The sequence below is a fragment of the Clupea harengus genome, chromosome 19 (genome assembly GCF_900700415.2).
Source record: "Clupea harengus chromosome 19, Ch_v2.0.2, whole genome shotgun sequence".
NCBI lineage: Eukaryota > Metazoa > Chordata > Actinopteri > Clupeiformes > Clupeidae > Clupea > Clupea harengus.
The window spans coordinates 23,171,067-23,189,693 of record NC_045170.1 but is presented as its reverse complement, the minus strand read 5'-3'; the positions used below and the strand labels follow the sequence as shown (position 1 = coordinate 23,189,693).

Below are 18,627 nucleotides of genomic sequence, written 5' to 3'. Positions count from 1 at the left end.
GTAACGTGCCGGCATAGTCGCCCCATAATGCCGTGCGGCGGGCGCATACTTTCCTCTATGACTACGTGATGCACTAGCGCTCAACGATGTTCTTTAACAATGATCCTTACTGTTCTCATTGCATGTCGTTGTTCTGTGTTGAGACTGAGTTTATACAGGTGTGTGATGGTAGCACAGTCTCTTCGTGATAACTTGTACCAGGGCATAAAGCCCGTGCCATTTTGACATTGTGTTGTGCTTAGTGTTTACAAAAAAGCCATAACAAATATCCCACACTTCCGTGATTTGTTACAATTAACCCCCGGCTTGTATTCGGGGCCCGGCCTTTATTTGTCCGTATCGACCACGCCCCCCGGCTACTATCTGAAGCCCGGCCTCTAATTGAATCCCGGTCTTTATTAGAGGATTTACGGTACGCAACTAGTGCTCCCATTTTCACTCTTTCTCGCACAAACACACATACACAGTGGGGAAAATAAGTATTTGAACCCCTGCCGATTTCGCAAGTTTGGCCACTTGCAAAGAAATGTGTGATCCATAATTGTAATAGTAGGTGTATTTTAACAGTGAGAAACAGAATATCAACAAAAAAATCCAGAAAACTGCATTTTATAACATTTATGACTTAATTTGCATTTGATGCAGAAAATAAGTATTTGAACCCCTAGCAAAACATGACTTAGTACTTGGTGGAATAACCCTTGTTGGCAAGCACAGACGTCAGACCTTTCTTGTAGTTGGCCACCAGGTTTACACACATCTCAGGAGGGATTTTGGTCCACTCCTCTTTGCAGATCCTCTCCAAATCCTTAAGGTTGCGTTTTCAATGGGAGGGAATGAGGGAATGAGGTTCAAGCCCAATATTCCACGTTACATGTCCCCATCCATAGTCCCCTCGATGCAGTGGAGTCGTCCTGTACCCTTGGCAGAGAAATAGCCCCAAAGCATAATGTTTCCACCTCCATGCTTGACGGTGGGGATGATGTTCTTGGGGTCATATTCAGCATTCTTCCTCCTCCAAACGTGGCAAGTCGAGTTGATGCCAAAGAGCTTGATTTTGGTCTCATCTGACCACATCCTGTCTCCTCCTTAGAATCATTCAAGTGTTCATTGGCAAACTTCAGACGGCCCTGTACATGTGCTTCCTTGAGCAGGGGGACCTTGCGAGTGCTGCAGTACTTCAAACCATTACAGTGTAGTGTGTTGCCAGTGGTTTTCTTGGTGACTGTGGTCCCAGCTGCCTTGAGATCATTCACAAGCTCCCCCTGTGTAGTTCTGAGGTTATTCTGCACCTTTCGGATGATCACCGATACCGCACGAGGGGATATCTTGCATGGAGCCCCAGACCTAGAGCGATTGACAGCTGTTTGGTGTTGCTTCCATTCACGAATAATCGCACCAATAGTTGTCTGCTTCTCACCAAGCTGCTTGTCGATGGTTTTATAACCCATTCCAGCCTTGTGCAGGTCTACAATCTTATCTCTGACGTCCTTGGTCAACTCTTTGGTCTTACCCATGGTGGTGAGGTTGAAGGTGTGAAGTATGATTCTTTGGACAGGTTTCTTTTATACACGTCACCAGTTGAGATCAGGTGTACCTTGTTAGGCCTAATGAGGACTAATCTGTGTGCTTCTTGGGCACATAACTGGTCATTGGGAGCCAGAATTCTTGCTGTTTGCTTGGGGGTTCAAATACTTATTTTCCGCATCAAATACAAATAAAGTCATAAATGTTATAAAATGCAGTTTACTGGATGTTTTTGTTGATATTCTATTTCTCACTGTTAAAATACACCTACCATTACAATTATAGATCACACATTTCTTTGCAAGTGGCCAAACTTGCGAAATCGGCAGGGGTTCAAATACTTATTTTCCCCACTGTACATGGGGTGATGCATACGGAAAGGAGGCTATGACACCAATTGTAGTTTACAACATTTATTGTTTAAGCAAGAAACTTCTGGAATGCATTACCAGCTGTTTAGGGTGTTCGTGTCATAGACATAGTATGCATGTATACTATGTATGGTTCGTGTCCTCATTGGTCTGGCGGTGCAACGGCTAAGAAGCGCCACCGGAACCAGTGGGAACTTATATACGGTTCCTACCTTATTCAGAGTGGTGATTCCCTGTTGTGGCTATGGGGACGAGAAATGGTTTGGCCAACCACACTTGAGTAAAATGTCGTAGTTGATATGCCAGCGATTAGGATGTTTTAGATAGCTATTATTTTAATGATATATTTAGCATATGGTGAATACTGTATTGGTCTTTCAGGGTTTATATTGTGAACTGAACCACTGATTGATTATTGTGTATACCCCTCCTTTTTATATGGTGCTGACCACCGTTGTATATACAGTATGTGGGTTTGTTCTGTCGGGATAGTTAGTCTTGGTAAGGTATGTGCGTCTGTTGATGGCTGTCCTCTAGCCTATTAGAGGCTTAAAATTATGTTCTTTGGGAAATTTGTGAATGCCTGATGGAAGGGAATTGATGAGTTGGTGAAATGACTTTTGGATTCCTGAACTTTGAAAAATAATAAACCAAAAAAACTGAAAAACTTTACTCTGACTCTGAGCTTTTGGCCATACCCATGGATAGACGGTTACCCGAGGCTCGGTCCGTCATACCCTGCTTAAAAAGCATCGGTTTATATAGGGTAGACTGAGTACAGTTGAGACACCCATTTAAACCCATTGATGGTGACTGACCAAGGATTGAAAATACAGGCTATATCACAATCAAGCTGTATCAACTGTACCCGATCTCCCACCTTGCTTATTTAGACCCCAAGATAAATCATTCTTATTACTTTCATGTTTGAAAAGACACCCATTAATATAGGACAGTTCTAATATCAAAAATATAACATTTTATTTTCATTTGCTTTGTTTGTTGTCTAACTTTGACTTCTAACCTGCTTATCGCGGGTACAGTTGAGACATTGTGTCTCAACTGTACCCCGCTGACCACCTCACGCTTTTTGCTAGATTATGCAATGACCTTGCATGACATGATAGCATGGAATATGTAGATTTATAGTGCACAGAATAATGTTTGCAATGATGTAAGTTGTGTTTGTTGATCACGTATGGTTAATAACATATTCATTGTAGAAGGGACATGATAAACTCAAGATCTTCCCTTGGTGAAAAAACTTTAGCCGATATCTTCGTATGGGAGATGGGTTAGGTGCTCAAATTTCCCGGGATCAAAGAGGACGTTAGTAGGCATGTCACGTCTCAGGATTGCTGCACACATAAGTTATTTCGGGTGTATCAACTGTACACATGTCTCAACTGTACTCAGTCTACCCTACCCACATGCATGGACGTTCGGAAAACGCTCAAATGACGCTCCTTGGACGCCATATGACGTTTGTTTGACGTTAGTCACACGCTGCGTGCGCTAGGGGTCTGTTCAGTGGTCGTTGACAGGTCGCCAGTGAGTCGTTCACTGCAAAGCAAAAGATTAATAACAACCAAGTAACGCTAGGGTAACGACTGGCTAACGATAGCCAAACACGTGCAACGTTAGTCAAACGTTCTTCAGCGTTATCCAGCGTTTAAAATTAAACGTTAAAGAACACTGGTCTCCATGAGAACTTTTGTGCATGTTCAAAACTATTTTTTTGGACCAGCGTTCTCCGCCGATCACAACGATTACCAGCGTCACCAGCATCCACACAACGCTCTTCTGCGCTATACCAGCGACCATGGACGATTACCCACGTTTCCTCTAACGTCATAGAACGTTGACCAGAACGTTATGGTGTGACGGGGCCTTAAGTTTGAGGGAGGGAAACCAAATGTTTGTTTTGAGGTAGAGCACATTTGACCAGCCAAAGATAGAAGTAACGTAATGTAGCCAATTGATCATACTGTATTTTGAATGGTTTGGGTGGGACTGTTAAGAACTGAATTCATAGGCATGTGAGTCTACATGTATGATGTCAGTGCTTAATGTTTATATGTGAACTACAGATAATATGATATAATAAATATAATACACATTAATTCAGCTTTATTTGTCAAAGGAACATTTTTACACAGGAGATGATCCAGCAGAATCTGGTAACAAAGTGATTAAATGAAAATATGATGAAACGAAAGAGAGACCCACAGTATTCATAGAATACCCCTTAGGTGCTTATTTTTTTCAAGGGTTGTTAAGTTAAAAAAAAAAAAAAAATAACAGTAAATTATGATTTTGTAAACACTAATATATCTGAAATATACTATAATTAAAGCTATGTATAATATAAATAAAAAATAAGAAACTGTTCATTGCAGCACTGTAATGAAATGTGTCTAGTATGTCTTCTTGCTGCTCAAAAACGAATCTTCCAGTGCTATGAGAAAAAATTGTCAGCCAGTTTCTGCATCCTCTTCTGGGCCCCAGTCAAAGGCCTCGGTGGGGGTTGGGGTGAGGGTGAATGCACCTCAACTGAAAAAGGAGTGTCCACCTCATCCATACCTAAGTAAGCAGGTGCCTTTTCATTGTCTCCAGACTCTTCAGTGGCTGTTTTGTTAGGATGAAATATTTTGTAGTACACTATCTTCCCGAGGATTCCTACTGTGTAGGATCCACCCACTGAAATAAACACTGCCAGAGCTGGCATACCGAATATAGACGGATCCTGGTCGCTATTCCACCACCACCACAGCCCCAGCAGGAGCATAATGTCCACTGCTATCATGGAATGATAGATGATGCTCCTTCGTCTGGAGCCGCCCCGGGAAACATTGATCCAGCTGAAGTACCAAATGAGAGCTACGGTGGCCCGGTAGAGCCATTCCCCGGCCAGGGAGTCCATGAAGTCCGTTTTCTGACGCCAGGCCCAGAGGAACAGTGCGAGCCACAGGCAGATGAAGTGGACTGCAATCATACCGAGGGGCAGGATAGAGGCAAACAGGGCTATTGCTGCCACACGTGGGGCAATTAAGAGTAAGTTCCACAGGAAGTAGACCAGAGATGAGGTCACCGTCATCTGGGCCTTGTCCTTGTGGAAGGAGCGCATGGAACGGTGGTACATGACCAGGCTGATAGAGATGGCAGCAAATGAGACCACAGTCTTAAGACCTGCAGGGAAGAAGACAGGAACGTGTGATCCACTGTTTATCACACTGTAAGGGTGCTTTTGAACACCTCAGAGAAAACTAATTTTGCAATCATTCAGTTGGCAGATGGTTGTATCCAAAGTGACTTGTAGTACAGGTGTGCCTTTTCATTAGTAGCCTATGTGTGCTCCCTGGGAAGCAAAGCCATGATCTTGGCGTTAGCACCTTGTTCTACTAGCACAAGCTTACTCATGGTTATTTTAAGCCAGGCCATGGGAATCAGTATTTCCATTCTCTACTTGTCACCTCACATAAGTCAAATAGGAGGTTCAGCCGGTATATCCTGTTTGCATGGGTGGTAGAATGATCTTGGAATTAAAAAAGTATGTCAGGCTGTCCAAATACACCAAAATGCGTAATAACTATATAATTGCTAATTTTGTTCACCCTGAGGTAGATTGATGGCTTAAAATGAGTGAATACTATGTGCCAGAAGTGACCCAGACCTTCTAAGATTGTTGTTTGCCAGCCATCAACAGAACAGAAGACTAAAAAAACATTATTTGCAGCTGATTGGGAAGATGAGCGAGTGAATGTGACAGGCTGGGAGGTGTGTGTGTGCGTTGAACAGGGGGGCGTGGCCGGAGTGGAGTTCAGCACAGACGTGACATTTTCTCAGTGATTTTGTTCTTTAATTAGTGAAGGAGTGAAGCTTGCCTAGAGCGCCAAATGTGCTAGGGCCGGCCCTGAGTGTGCTATGTGTGCAAATATTGGCCTGAGGCATGTTGTATTCCATCTTTTCAGCACAGCTCCAGACTGCTTCAGCTTTCAACTATCAATACAGTCTATTTATCAATACTTTCAGTTAGAACATGTACATTCATTTTTATATGAAACTATTTAGATAAATGATTTGTTTGTTTTACTGTACTTTTCAAATACCCCCTGTGCCATGCACACTATATGCTGTAAGTAAGTTGTAATGCTGGTTACACTGACTATTACATGTTGTTCAGACAATATTGCAGAACTCCTGTGACAGTGGACTGATGATTCCAGATGTTCCAGACTGTACAGTGCCTATCCCCATGAGTTCATCTCTTCTGAGATCTCTGGATGGTAAACATGTGATTGACAGCAGTACCTGTGACCCACTCCACGTCCTCCCTCTGCAAGATGACGGTGATCATGAGGGTCAGCTGAGGAGCGCTCTCTGAGAACGTCTCGATGAGGCGCAGCATGCTGAGGTCATGGGTCAGGTAGACGGCGATGCCCTCCTTCTTGGCTGTACGGGTCTTCAGGTTGCGCCAAGAGATCTCCATCACGCCGGCAAACCTGTGGTAAATAGAACAGATGGGATGTGATGAAGGCAAGCAGGGCTTTAATATACTTGCTAGGAATGTTGTGGGTACTGGGGTTTGGTAAGTTAAATAAAGATGAAGTCCTCCAATAATGAATGAAGTGATACGAAAATATTTGTATCAGAAGGGCCTGTTTGGACATAAAATGTACCTTCCATGAAGTTGTTTAAGTCACACTCATACATAATATGTATGATGTCTTTACATTTGGTTTAACATTTTAAATTAATATTCTTCTTATGGGTAAAAAATAGAAGACAGAGCTGTGGTTCATGTTATCACATCAAGCAATATATAAGGATTTGAATAAAATCAACTATAGAGCCACTCTGTACATTGTTTGAATTAAAATGACTGCATGTCCTGTAGAAGGTTACTGCTCCCCTCTCATTATACTACCAACATGCAATCCCCTCTTTGCAATGCTAATAAATGAATTCAGATCAAGTGACAGTTAGACATGATGGTTATCTGAATGCAACAGAATCACAAACGTTCTGAATCACCAACCTGAGGAAGAGTCCCAGCTGACACACATGGAGTACCCCACAAAAGATTCTCTTCTTCAAGTACTTTTCCAGGTACATATATTTGCCAAGGCAGCTCCTCTCCTCCTCCGAGCTATAGTTATACCAAAGCCAACTGAATATCTGCAGCAGCACAGACGATCCCAGTAATAAAAAGATCAGCACTCCCATACTGACATAGGCTTCCTCATGATAAAAATCCACAAGCATCTTAATGTCAAGCACCATGTCCAAGAAGAACAACACAAGACCAAACATGTTCAACATAAAGTCTGAGATAGTATAGAAAAATATGCTGTCCTCCATTCTCTTGGGTGTTTTGCTTTCCTCTTACACATAAATGTAATCAGGTAGAGCAGGAATTCTTCCTGAGGTGTTGAAAAAGAGTGAAAAAAATAGACTCCAGCTAAAGTTAAGATCTCTTTACACAATGCACACACTGACTTCCTCGCACCCAAAAAAACAGTCAAAGAGATATCGGTAAAACTGCTATAAGGTCCATGGTGTTGTTCCCCGGGGCGCGAAAAAGAAAGTAAGCTTCAACGCTCCTCGAATTGAAGGCACTTTTAAATGTTGAGGTCTGCCTCTGCCTCCCCTTCTTCTATTACGTAACATGCAAAACTCTCCCCGTCACACGTGCCTCAGTTAATCATGGGGCATCCTGGTACACCACACAGTAGCATGAGCGAGAGCATGTTTAAAATCCATGACTGTGGTCACACACACACACACACACACACACACACACACACACACACACACACACACACACACACACACACAATCCTTCATATGAATTGGCAACCCCAACACCACATATGATCGTGGGCTCATTGTGAAAATCATGATCAGACAGACAAGGCAGTCATGTGAACAGCTGATCTACAGCCTGATCCAAACCACTCCTTAACCGGTGGGATGTGTGATACAGTGCCCGCCAGAATTATTGGCATCCTTAGTGAATATGAGTAAACGAAGGCTATGAAAAAATGTCTTTGCTGTTTATCCTCTTGGCCTTTCATTCAAAATAATCACAAAAATCCTACCTTTTCATTGAAGTAAAATGATTGAAAGAAAAAGAAATTGACATTAAATAAATATTCATCTCCAAAACATATGTGCCACAATTATTGGCACCCCTAGAAAATCTTATAATTAAAATCTAACTGAAGTATATTTCCAGTCATGTTTTACATTTTTAAGTTCACCTGTTTGATTAGGAACTCTTAAGTGGTCAACCATGACTTCCTGTTTCACTGGAGTATAACTATGAGGTGACACAGGCCAAATTCCCGTAGTCATTGGGAAAGACCCAAGAACACAGTTCGATGTGCGACGAAAAGTTGTTGTGCTGCACAAATCAGGAAATGGATATAAGTAAATCTCTAAACTGTTTAAAATACCCATTTCCAATATCATGGCAATAATTAAAAAGTTTAAAGTGACAGGAGAGGTTAAGAATCAGCCTAGATGAAGACGTGGGTGTACATTGACCCCACGCACTGTGAGGAGAATGGTTCGACTGGCAAAAGAATCTTCAAGGATCACAGCTGGAGAGTGGCAGAAGTTAGTTGAGTCTTGGGGTCAGAAAGTCTCTGAAACTACCATCAGACACCAGAGTTGTTTGGGAGGGTTGCCAGAAAAAAGCCTCTGCTGTCAATCAACAACAAACTAAAGCGCCTACAGTTTGCCGAACGTTACTGGGACTTTCAAAGGGACCGGGTTATATGGTCAGATGAGACCAAAATAGAGCTTTTTCGCAACAAACATCAAAGGTGGGTTTGGCGTAGACAGAAAGATAGCCATACAGAAAAGCACCTCATACCCACTGTGAAGTATGGTGGTGGATCTTTGATGTTGTGGGGCTGTTTTTCTTGGACATCTTGTTAGGATACATGGTATCATGGACTCAATCAAATACCAGCAGATATTAAATGAAAACCTAACAGCCCATGCCAGGAAGCTTAAAATGGCTACACAAAATCTACACAAAAATGGTTCACCGACCGCAGAATAAAGGTTTTGCCATGGCCATCAAAGTTCCTCGACCTAAACGCCATTAAAAATGTGTGGGATGAGCTGAAGACGAGAGTCTACAAGCGTCGACCTCGGAATCTGAAGGATCTGGAGAGATACTGTATGGAGGAATGGTCTCAGATCCCGTGCCATGTGTTCACCAACCTCATCACGCATTATAGGAGAAAACTCAGAACTGTTATCTTGGAAAAGGGAGGCTGCACAAAATATTCAATGAAGGGGTTCCAATAATTGTGGCACACATAGTTTTGAGAAAAGTATTTGTTTCATGATAAGAATTGAATGTTTCTGTCAATTATGTTACTTCAATTAAAGGTAAAATTTTTGTGAATATTTTGAAAGAAAGATCATTAGGATAAACATTTATTTTTTTACAATCAGTATTTCCATTCTCTACTTGTCACCTCACATAATTCAAATAGGAGGTTCATACTGTATATCCTGTTTGCATGTGCTAAGCTAACAACGAACTCTGGATGGCAAACATGTGATTGACAGTACCTGTGATCCATTCCACATCCTCCCTCTGCAAGATAACGGTGATCATGAGGGTCAGCTGAGGAGCACTCTCTGAGAACATCTCCTTCAGGGCTGTACGGGTGGTCAGGTTGCGCAGAGAGCTCTCCATCACACTGGCAAACCTGTGGTAAATAGAACCCTTGAATGTGCCTACTGGACCCTAGGGTTAACCCTAACCCTTACCCAAAATTGACCCCTTATCTCTTGCTCCTTCCAAAGCAGCAAGAAATCTAGGTGTCATTATCGATGACCAACTAACATTCACAGACCACATTGCCTCTGTCTCCCGGTCGTGCGGCTTCGCGCTATTCAACATCCGCAATATCAGGCCCTACCTAACCCAGTATGCCACCCAGCTGCTCCCACCTTGACTACTGCAACACCATCCTAACGGGCCTGCCGGCATGTGTGGTGAAACCACTACAGATGGTCCAGAACTGGTGTTCAACCAACCGAAGAGGGCACACGTCACCCCGCTACTTATTTAGCTCCACTGGCTGCCTGTAGCTGCTCGCATTAAGTTCAAGTCACTTATGCTTGCTTACAGAGTGATTGCTGGTTCTGTTCCCTCAATGCTTAAATGCTCTTGTAAGGGCAAATGTTACCCCCCGGATGCTGCGTTCGTCTAATGAGCGTCGTTTAGCACTGCAGTCTGTGCAAGTATGGCAATCTAGACTATTCTCATTCGTAGTTCCAAGTTGGTGGAACGAGCTGCCTAGCACTACCAGATCCAACTCTTCAGAGAACATCTCCTTTCCTAACTTGCACTTCTTCTCCCTTCCACTTCTTTCCTCTCCGTCTTCCTTATTTTTCATCTAATGCTATCTCCTCTAACTAGTACTTAACTCGCACTTGCAGTAGTTACATTCCTGCACTTTTTATTCCTTAGATAAAGTAGTGTTTATTATTTTCTTGTGGCATGGTATTAAAATAAGTTGGCTGGTTAACAGAGAGTTTGTTGGTGGTGGTGTTTTTTTATTAGAACTCTAGAATGGAAGTTATAATTGTTAAATACATCGCAAAATACGGTTTTCAGGGGATGTTTGACGGAATAGAGAGCACAGGGGATAATAAGCCGTACGGGTGGGCAGGGTCCCGGTAAAAAAATTATTCCAAGATACCAAAACACAAAAAAGGGAAAGTTGCCAATTCCCTTCAATGACTTCTTGCCACATACAAAGTGACCAAGAAAAGATTAGACGAGGCAGAGTCAGAGAGAGACCTACTGAAATAAGAGAATCATTCACTCTTAATGACGGGGCGGCACACATAGAAAATCTTCAGATTAATGACACGCTTTTGAAAATGGAGAATGTGCAGTTGCAGAAAGAAATGGGAACTCTCAAGGCTAATAACAACATGTTGAAATCAACCGTTGAAGTGTTGTCAAGTGAGTTAGAGGAGGTGAAGACTGCAGATAATTACATAATGCAAAAAAAGCGTACAAAAGGTTAGCCAGTTCCTCAACTGCATATCTGACATTAGCAGCAGCAACGCCAGAAATGAGAAATGTTGGGAGAAACATTCAGATTCACGGGATAGTCAGTACCAACATTCAAGTGTGACGGTTAAATACCCAATGGCACCAATTCACTCCACTACTGTGCGTAACGGAGCAAGTGGAGATGAGGTTATGTTACACACCATCAAATGCCTTACCCCCTCAGAGTTAGAAGCAGTGGTAAAGAGTGTGGGGAAATTTGAACCTGGCATTCTGGAGACCTGCGTGAACATTTACAGATTGACAGATTTTGATGCTTGTGTTATGCTGAGCATGTGCCTTCCGTCTACATTATTTAGATGGGAATAATAAGGACTGGATAAAAGCACTACTAGAGGTCTTGGGGATGGCATCTGCCAATCCAGAAATGTTATCAGAAGTGACAATGACAAGGGGAACATCCAGCAGCCTTTGCAGATAGGTTACTGGAAGCATTTAAGACATACAGTGGGTACCCTGACATCATGACTGAGGATGATGGCTATAAATTTGCTTTGATCAACAAAAGTGATCCCCAGACTCGCTCTGCAATAGAAATGTTTGTCACTCATCTCTCAGACTATAATGAAATTATTACTAAAATGACACAATTTTACAATAATCAAGCCACTTCTAAGAAATCACACCCCACTGCAGCTATAGGAAGTTTTCCCAACAGAACAGGAGACAAAGAGGGACAGAATCCTCCCGTCCTTCTAATTGGCAACACAGAGGTAAAAGCTTCAGGAGATGCTATTTGCTAACTGCTAACTAGCAATATTTTCGGTTCTATCATTTCTATGCTCACACAAGAACCACCATGCAACAACCAATCAGAACAGGAAAGCATCAATATGCGGTTCCATCAGTATGAAGACTTTGTTTACTATGCATGTGGAGAAGAGGGTCACATCGCAAGACATTGCCAAGACAGAGGGGGGAGACATCAAGGCATTGTCTGTCATTTATGTGGAAAAGAGGGACACATAGCAAAGGACTGCAAAGACAACAGATCAGAAAAGCAGAACTTTGTTTGTTTTTCTTGTGGAAAGAGGGGACACAAAGCCAGAAGCTGTAACTTCACAGACAAGAAGAAAAAGCTATCAAGACCTGTTGGCCTTCTGCTACCGCCGTCTCAAAGAAATCTACAATGCATATAAAGGCAACGCAGGAGGCGAGGAGAGAGCGTGTGTTGGAGCCATTTTGTAATTTAAGTTGCCAATTTTTTTTTTATTATGAATATTGAAGATGCCAATGCAATGAAATTTAAGCTCATGAAACATTCAAATTATGGTTTAAAGTTATGCAAATGTTAATACTTGATTGCCATGTTCTGTCTGGCCAACTGTCTGGCTGTGCAATTGACTGATTGACACACGTCTAATTGGCGTGTGGTATAGGGCCGGGCCACACCTAGCCAGCTAGAGCGGAAGTGTCAAACTATTTTTCAACCGAGTTAATGCGAGAGCCTTTGTTTGAGTTAGTTTAAGACAAATAAACCACTCTATATTCTAAGACGCGCGTTGTCCGGATTATTCCGCTCTCAGAAGCGGCTGCTGAAAAGCTGCCCCTACAGTGTGTGAGTGTGTGTTAGAGAGAGAGTGGGTGTGTGTGTGTGTGTGTGAGAGAGAGGGAGAGAGTGTGTGTGTGTGTGAGAGAGAGAGTAAAGCTTAATACATCATGTTCATGAAAGAGAGCTTAATGCAATATGGCCATTGACAGTGACAGTGCATTTCTCAATACAGTGTGGCCATAAAAGAGACTGTTAAACTTAATACAATATGACTCAATATGAGTCAGAGTAAAGCTTTATTTAGTATATCCATAACAGAGATAGTGTAAAGGTCATTACAAAACAATGTCCATGAAAGAGAGTGTCTGTTAAAGCCAAAGTCATAATAAACAAGTTTAAATACTGGAGATGGTCTACTACACACAGCGAAACCAGCGTTCTAGACTTCAGTTTTACTACACACCATGAAATAAACATACCTATGTGAATTAAAGAGGGGAACCCTCATTTTGGTGAGTTTCTTAATTTCCCTTTCACAAATGCAGACCTAACAAAACCATTATGTAGAATCTCGTCTCTAGTTTTTAAAAGACTTTAGTCATGTCGAGCCCCAGTGGACCCTACAAATGGGTGTCAGGTGTCGTTATGTGACAACAGCGCCCTCTTGTGTATAGTTACGGTGGCTCAGGTGCTTGCACTGCCGCTTCACAGCAAGAAGGTCATGGATTCGATTCCCGCATGGGGCGCTCTTGGCTCTGGGGGGCAGGTCCTCCCCAGACCTTCAGTGCTCAGGTGGGCTATCTCCCGGGCCTTTCTCTGTGGAGTTTGCATGTTCTCTGCGTGTTCACAAGGGGTTTCCTCCGCTAAGAACCCCAACAGAAAAACATGCAAAAAGAACAGAACACTCCTGTCCGTCCCTCACCGAGACGGACGGTTCACTTGGTCCCTGGGCACTGAGAAGCTGCCCACTGCTCATGGGGGGTCCTGGAGGAAGGACGTCCCGGGATGGGAAAAAAGCAGAGGGAAAATTCACGGCGACCTCAGGCCTGTGTGTGTGTGTGTGCCTCCATATATAACACGTGTGTGTTGCAGTGAGTCGTTTGTGCAATAAAAAACTGACTGCAGTCAGCCTTGTTTGTTGTTTTTGTTAGGGAACCACAGGGCTAAACCTGATCCTCTCCCTCCTGCTCCAGGTTTGCTGAGCCCCATGAAGAGGGATCTGCTCCTGAGGCTGCGGGCGGAGATCGAGACTGTGGCGGACTCCTGGCTCAGCATCGCACTCAAGTCCCTGCTACTCATCCAGTCAAGGTGGGAAACCCCAAGCCTTACCACCCACACCCAACACCTGAAACATTAAAGTCATGGTCTAGGACGTTGTTGGAGTTTTTACCCATTTTGAAATACAGCAGACAAATAAATGTACTCCCCACCCTGCACTGTTCTCCCTAAAGCAGCCACTAGTGGATGCATGCTGTGCTGCTGACGGGGTTTGGCAAAAACTTTTGAAAAATGTCATACCATGGTTGTTGGGAGTCTTAGGTTTTTTCCCATGTTATCCCCTATTATAGAGTCTTGCGTGGTCATACAGATCCCTCGGAGCATTATTAACTATCTTAACCCAGGGGAAGTTTGTTTAAACTTACAAAGGATGTTCTGAATTAGCAGAGCTTATTAAAACGTTAACATAGACAGGCTTAAAGCAACATTTTGCTTCTGCTAGCTATGATGGGAAGCTGGCACAGTGTTCTATGTATGGACATCATGGCAGAGGCGTCGAAGAAACCGTGGAAGGGGTTGTCAGAGGAAGCGAGGATGAGGGGAAGAAAGAGAGAGTAAATCTTGTGATATTACTCTACCTTGTCAGTCTACATGCTTCTTTGGCATCTGCCGTTGTCTTTGCCGGTTCCATATCCCTCAGCTTGTCAACAAATACAGTGTACACTGTCCATTAGGGTCTCGATGGGCGATTTGTATTTACAACAGTAGTGTAAAAGTGAACTACACTCAATAGCAAAAAAAATACCAATTCTCGCGGAATGGGGCCTTAATGTCACTCATCACACAGTCCAGGTCTGAAGGTCTATAGAGACTAACTATGGATGGAACTAGGGATACTAGGGATACTGATAGTATCAAGACCTCATGTTGAAGAGTTGGCGTTCTCACACAGGTTGATTATGTGTACACCAGTATGTCCTGTTTGTTTAAGTGGAAAAGGCACTATTCATATACTACCTGTCTGCCATCACAGGGGCAGGTGTATGAACGTTCTGGTCACCACCACCCAGCTTGTGCCTGCACTGGCTAAGGTGCTACTCTACGGCCTGGGAGAAGTGTTTCCTATTGAGAATATCTACAGTGCTACAAAAATAGGTAAGGCAGACACACTCGTTTATTCTACCATTGATGTTAAAAAAAAAGTCATGTCATGTGAGATGAAATACTAGAAGGAAAATAAGGTTAATTTGAAGATTAATGAAACATAGATTGAATGAATTGGGGCAATTGAAAATAACCATGCACACATACAAATGGACTGTTCAAATATAAACTTTACCAACACAAACTACCACTCTGAACTTAAACAAAGGCTGAAATGTTGGTACCGTCTGCAATATAAGCCCTAAGGGAATTAAATGTGGTTTGAGTGATTACAAACTATCAGCGTCTGTCTTGTCTAAAAATAATGCATTCAAATAAAGGCTGCTGTCTTGTTTACAGGGAAAGACAGCTGCTTTGAACGCATTGTCTCCCGAGTTTGGGAGGAAAGTGACGAATGTGGTGATGGCCGCGATGAGGATTTGCGGCAAAACAGGCATATCACTATTACTGTTAGTATCCTCTCTGCTGCTCAAGGGACTCTGGCTGTCACGTGTCTATTGTGTTTGTTTTGATATGTGCTCCTTGTGTTTTTGTTATGCCATGTGTTTTCTGTTTTGTTCTGACACTCCACCCCCACCTGCCTTGTCACTTCCTGGATTTCCCTGTCATCATCTACCACACCTGTCCTGTTAATCAGTCTACTTATTGTCCTGATTAGTTTCTCCTGCCACCTGTTTGCTTTCCACCAATTATCTGTTTCCCCTCCAGTATTTAAGTTCAGTCTGCCCTTTGTTCTATGTCTGGTCGTAACCAAAGATCTGTCTGAAAGAATCTGTCTGATGAACCTGGAGTGTAACTCTTCTGTTTCCTGACTATCTGCCGGCTTGAGATAAGTTGTTGTTTTTGTGTTTCTTCGTCTGCTCTGACTGCTCTGAATTTTTGGATCCTTTGTGCGTTACCTTTTTGGATCTTTTGTGCGTTACCCTTTTGAATTTTTTGGATCTTTTGGGTGTTGATTTTTTGAACTTTTGATTAACCTTTTTTGTACAAATAAACCCTAATTTTTTTTTTCCCGCATTTTTGGTCTGCAATTGGGTCTCTTTTCCTCCGGAACTTAACAATTACATACTTTCTGAAATATCCAGAACACAACTGTCCACGTGCACAGCGTGCTGGCGGTAACTGAAGGGCTATGATGTTCTGTTCTTCTTTATGTTCTTCCCCATAAAGCACTTGCAGGGATGATTCATGATGGCACACTGCACTTCATGTGCTCCTGCATTTAACCTCAGTCAGTTAACCACAGTCACTTCAGTTAGGATGTGAACATTTTGGAATGAATGACTTGTTCCCCTTACGAACTGATTCAGTTATTTTAATGGGGTTTTGGTAGAATCGTTTCCAGTTCAATGACGCCTTGCAGTTTTGGTGAAGATTCCCCTTTTTGTTACTGGTTACTGTTCAAGGTAGTGTTACAGAATTATCCTGCCAACTGCTCTGAATGAAATGAAATAAATAGAACTTCACTGCCCATTCATGTCTATGGCAACAGTGGAACAGTGGGCAATTGGCATTATACCACATTATATATTGGTACATTCCAATGGTTTATTTTGATCAGCTGTTCTATAATAGTATAAATGTCTGTCTGTTTGTTTGTGTCTGTGCAGCACAATATGCCCTTCTGGCACGTCTCTGCGCATGGAGATCTGGTGTCCCTACACCAGGCTCTGGAGCTGGACTTCCTCTAGGAGACAGAGGGAAGGAAACAGACATGGGCCACAGAGACAGACACGGCAGCATAGCATTGGGAGATGGTGGGGAGGTGTTCATCTATACTATTCACAGTCTCGCTCTCTCTCACACACACACACACACACATACACACACTATATATATATGCTATATATATACAAATAGATCATGACAGCTGCCACTATGGATTTGATTGGGCGTTAGTGTGCTTGGTAATGCCATTGAGAACCAAACTGGAGCACTGGATGACTGGATCAACTGCCATTGGACACCTCCTGCTCCTCTTTCTCCCTCTATGGCAGCTATCCTCCTCCTCCTCCTCCTCTGGAAGGAGCTGCCTTCTAGGATTCCCCAGTCAAGGCAGCACAAGGTGAAAAGAACAGGACATCTTCTGTTTCATTTTCATCTTCTCTTTTCCACTCCTGATCATACCCAATGGAGTCTCCCCACCACACACACACACACACACACACACTGAAGGCCGTCGGGGGTTGTCGCTCCAGCTGTCATGTTTTTACCAAAGGAATGACCAAAGGTCTGCACTGTCATGAACTGGGATGATTTAGCATGTAGAAAGAGTTTTTTTGTTTTGTTTTCTGTAGTCTGTAGTTGCAATCCCTCATGTAAGGAATCTAGAAGTTCTGGCAATCTTTTTATTTCATAATTCATTCCAGGGCTTGAAAAACGAAAGTGAATTATCATTCAACATGTAACTTACTAAAGGTGTGTAAGAAGTTGTTTTGAAATGGTCACTGCCTCTACAGTTTTTGTGTTCTTGGGACAAACAGGGTTCCCTTTTTTAGCTAAATTCTCGTAATACACCAGACAGAAATCCACTCCCTCCACTTCACTGAAGCCTTTTGGGTGTGTTGCTGGCCTAGCATCATCTTTCTGTCCAATAAGAGTCCCACTTAAGAGTAGTAGCAGGAAGCAGGTCTACAAAAAAAAACAGCCAAGCCCTTTTCAAAGAATGCAGCTCGGCTGAGAGGAATTGGCAAAAGGGTTTCACTTTCTGCGTGTGCAGCAGGTCTTTAGAGGTGCAAAGGAAACTGACTTCTCTTTTGTTTCCCTTGTTCCCCTTTGCTTTGATTCTCCCTCGTTGCCTCATTGTGGCAGCCCCCCCCCCCCCCCCCCCCCCAACACACACACACACCCCAAACCGAATGTAAAAGTTGCTTTGTGGAAGTATGTTTAGAAGAGTCATTGACTGAGACAAGTCACCTGAAATGCCTTGACCTGTCGCAACCCGTCAGCAGACCACGTGCCTTTGATTTGAAGTGTTCTTTTCTTTGTTGGTCATGTAAGCCTTTTATACAATTTATATTCTATGTATGTGTTCAAACCTTTTCTTTTTAGGCTATAATAGCTTTGTATTCATCTATGCACAGGAACTATCATCTTTTTAAGAGGTTGCTTGTAGCCTACACACACACACACACACACACACACACACACACACACACACACACACCATCCTGCTGATTGTAAAGCTTGCCCATCCTACTCTTCTGTTTCTTCTTCAGCGCTGTCCACTCTTTCGGGGTCAGCATCATGTCGTAGACAGCGAAATGCAATGTCAATTCTGCAGCATTGCTTATTTTCCCCCTTCATCTTGTCGGGTGGACACTAAAGGCATGTGCTGGCTACAATGAGGTACTGCTGCACGCTTTTATTGCACAGACAATCATTAAAGGTACTCAAGGATGGATTCAGATGATGGATTCCATGGTTCTGCTCAAAGTGGCATTTGACAGATGCTGTCATACATGACGCTCTAGGCTTTCTGTTGTAGCAAGACCCATTATTCCAGGTGAGCTGGCCCCTTCACAGATGCGTATAGGTCTACAACATTGTAAATCTGAACCTGTCTTTAGTTACTAATCGTTATGTTGACTTTGACATTTATATACTATACTATGTAAATGTATGAACTGTTTTAGGTATGAGGAATAAAACCTTACGAAAGCTTGGTAAATGCAATGAATGGCATTATCTTGATGTGTAGGTGTTCAGAACATTGCAGCTTCTGTTGACCTGTCTACCTTTAC

General features: G+C 42.8%; 2 protein-coding genes across 2 annotated transcripts; one reads left to right on the top strand and one right to left on the bottom strand.

The window, feature by feature from the left end:
• Positions 1-3,448: 3,448 nt before the first annotated feature.
• On the bottom strand, positions 3,449-6,387 carry LOC116224920 (XK-related protein 8-like). Its single transcript, XM_031585805.2, has 2 exons — positions 6,210-6,387; positions 3,449-5,087 (listed from the first exon to the last, which is right to left on the bottom strand). Exons 1-2 carry the CDS (start codon positions 6,385-6,387, stop codon positions 4,357-4,359), a joined length of 909 nt encoding a protein of 302 aa, XP_031441665.1. The 3' UTR covers positions 3,449-4,356.
• A 5,490-nt stretch (positions 6,388-11,877) lies between these two features.
• Positions 11,878-16,575, top strand: LOC105903603 (eyes absent homolog 3-like). The gene is given in 7 exon segments (XM_031585804.1): positions 11,878-11,945; positions 12,042-12,163; positions 13,696-13,810; positions 14,754-14,875; positions 15,224-15,258; positions 15,260-15,283; positions 16,495-16,575. Coding segments are annotated over 7 exon segments (567 nt in total).
• The last annotated feature ends 2,052 nt before the right edge of the window (positions 16,576-18,627 follow it).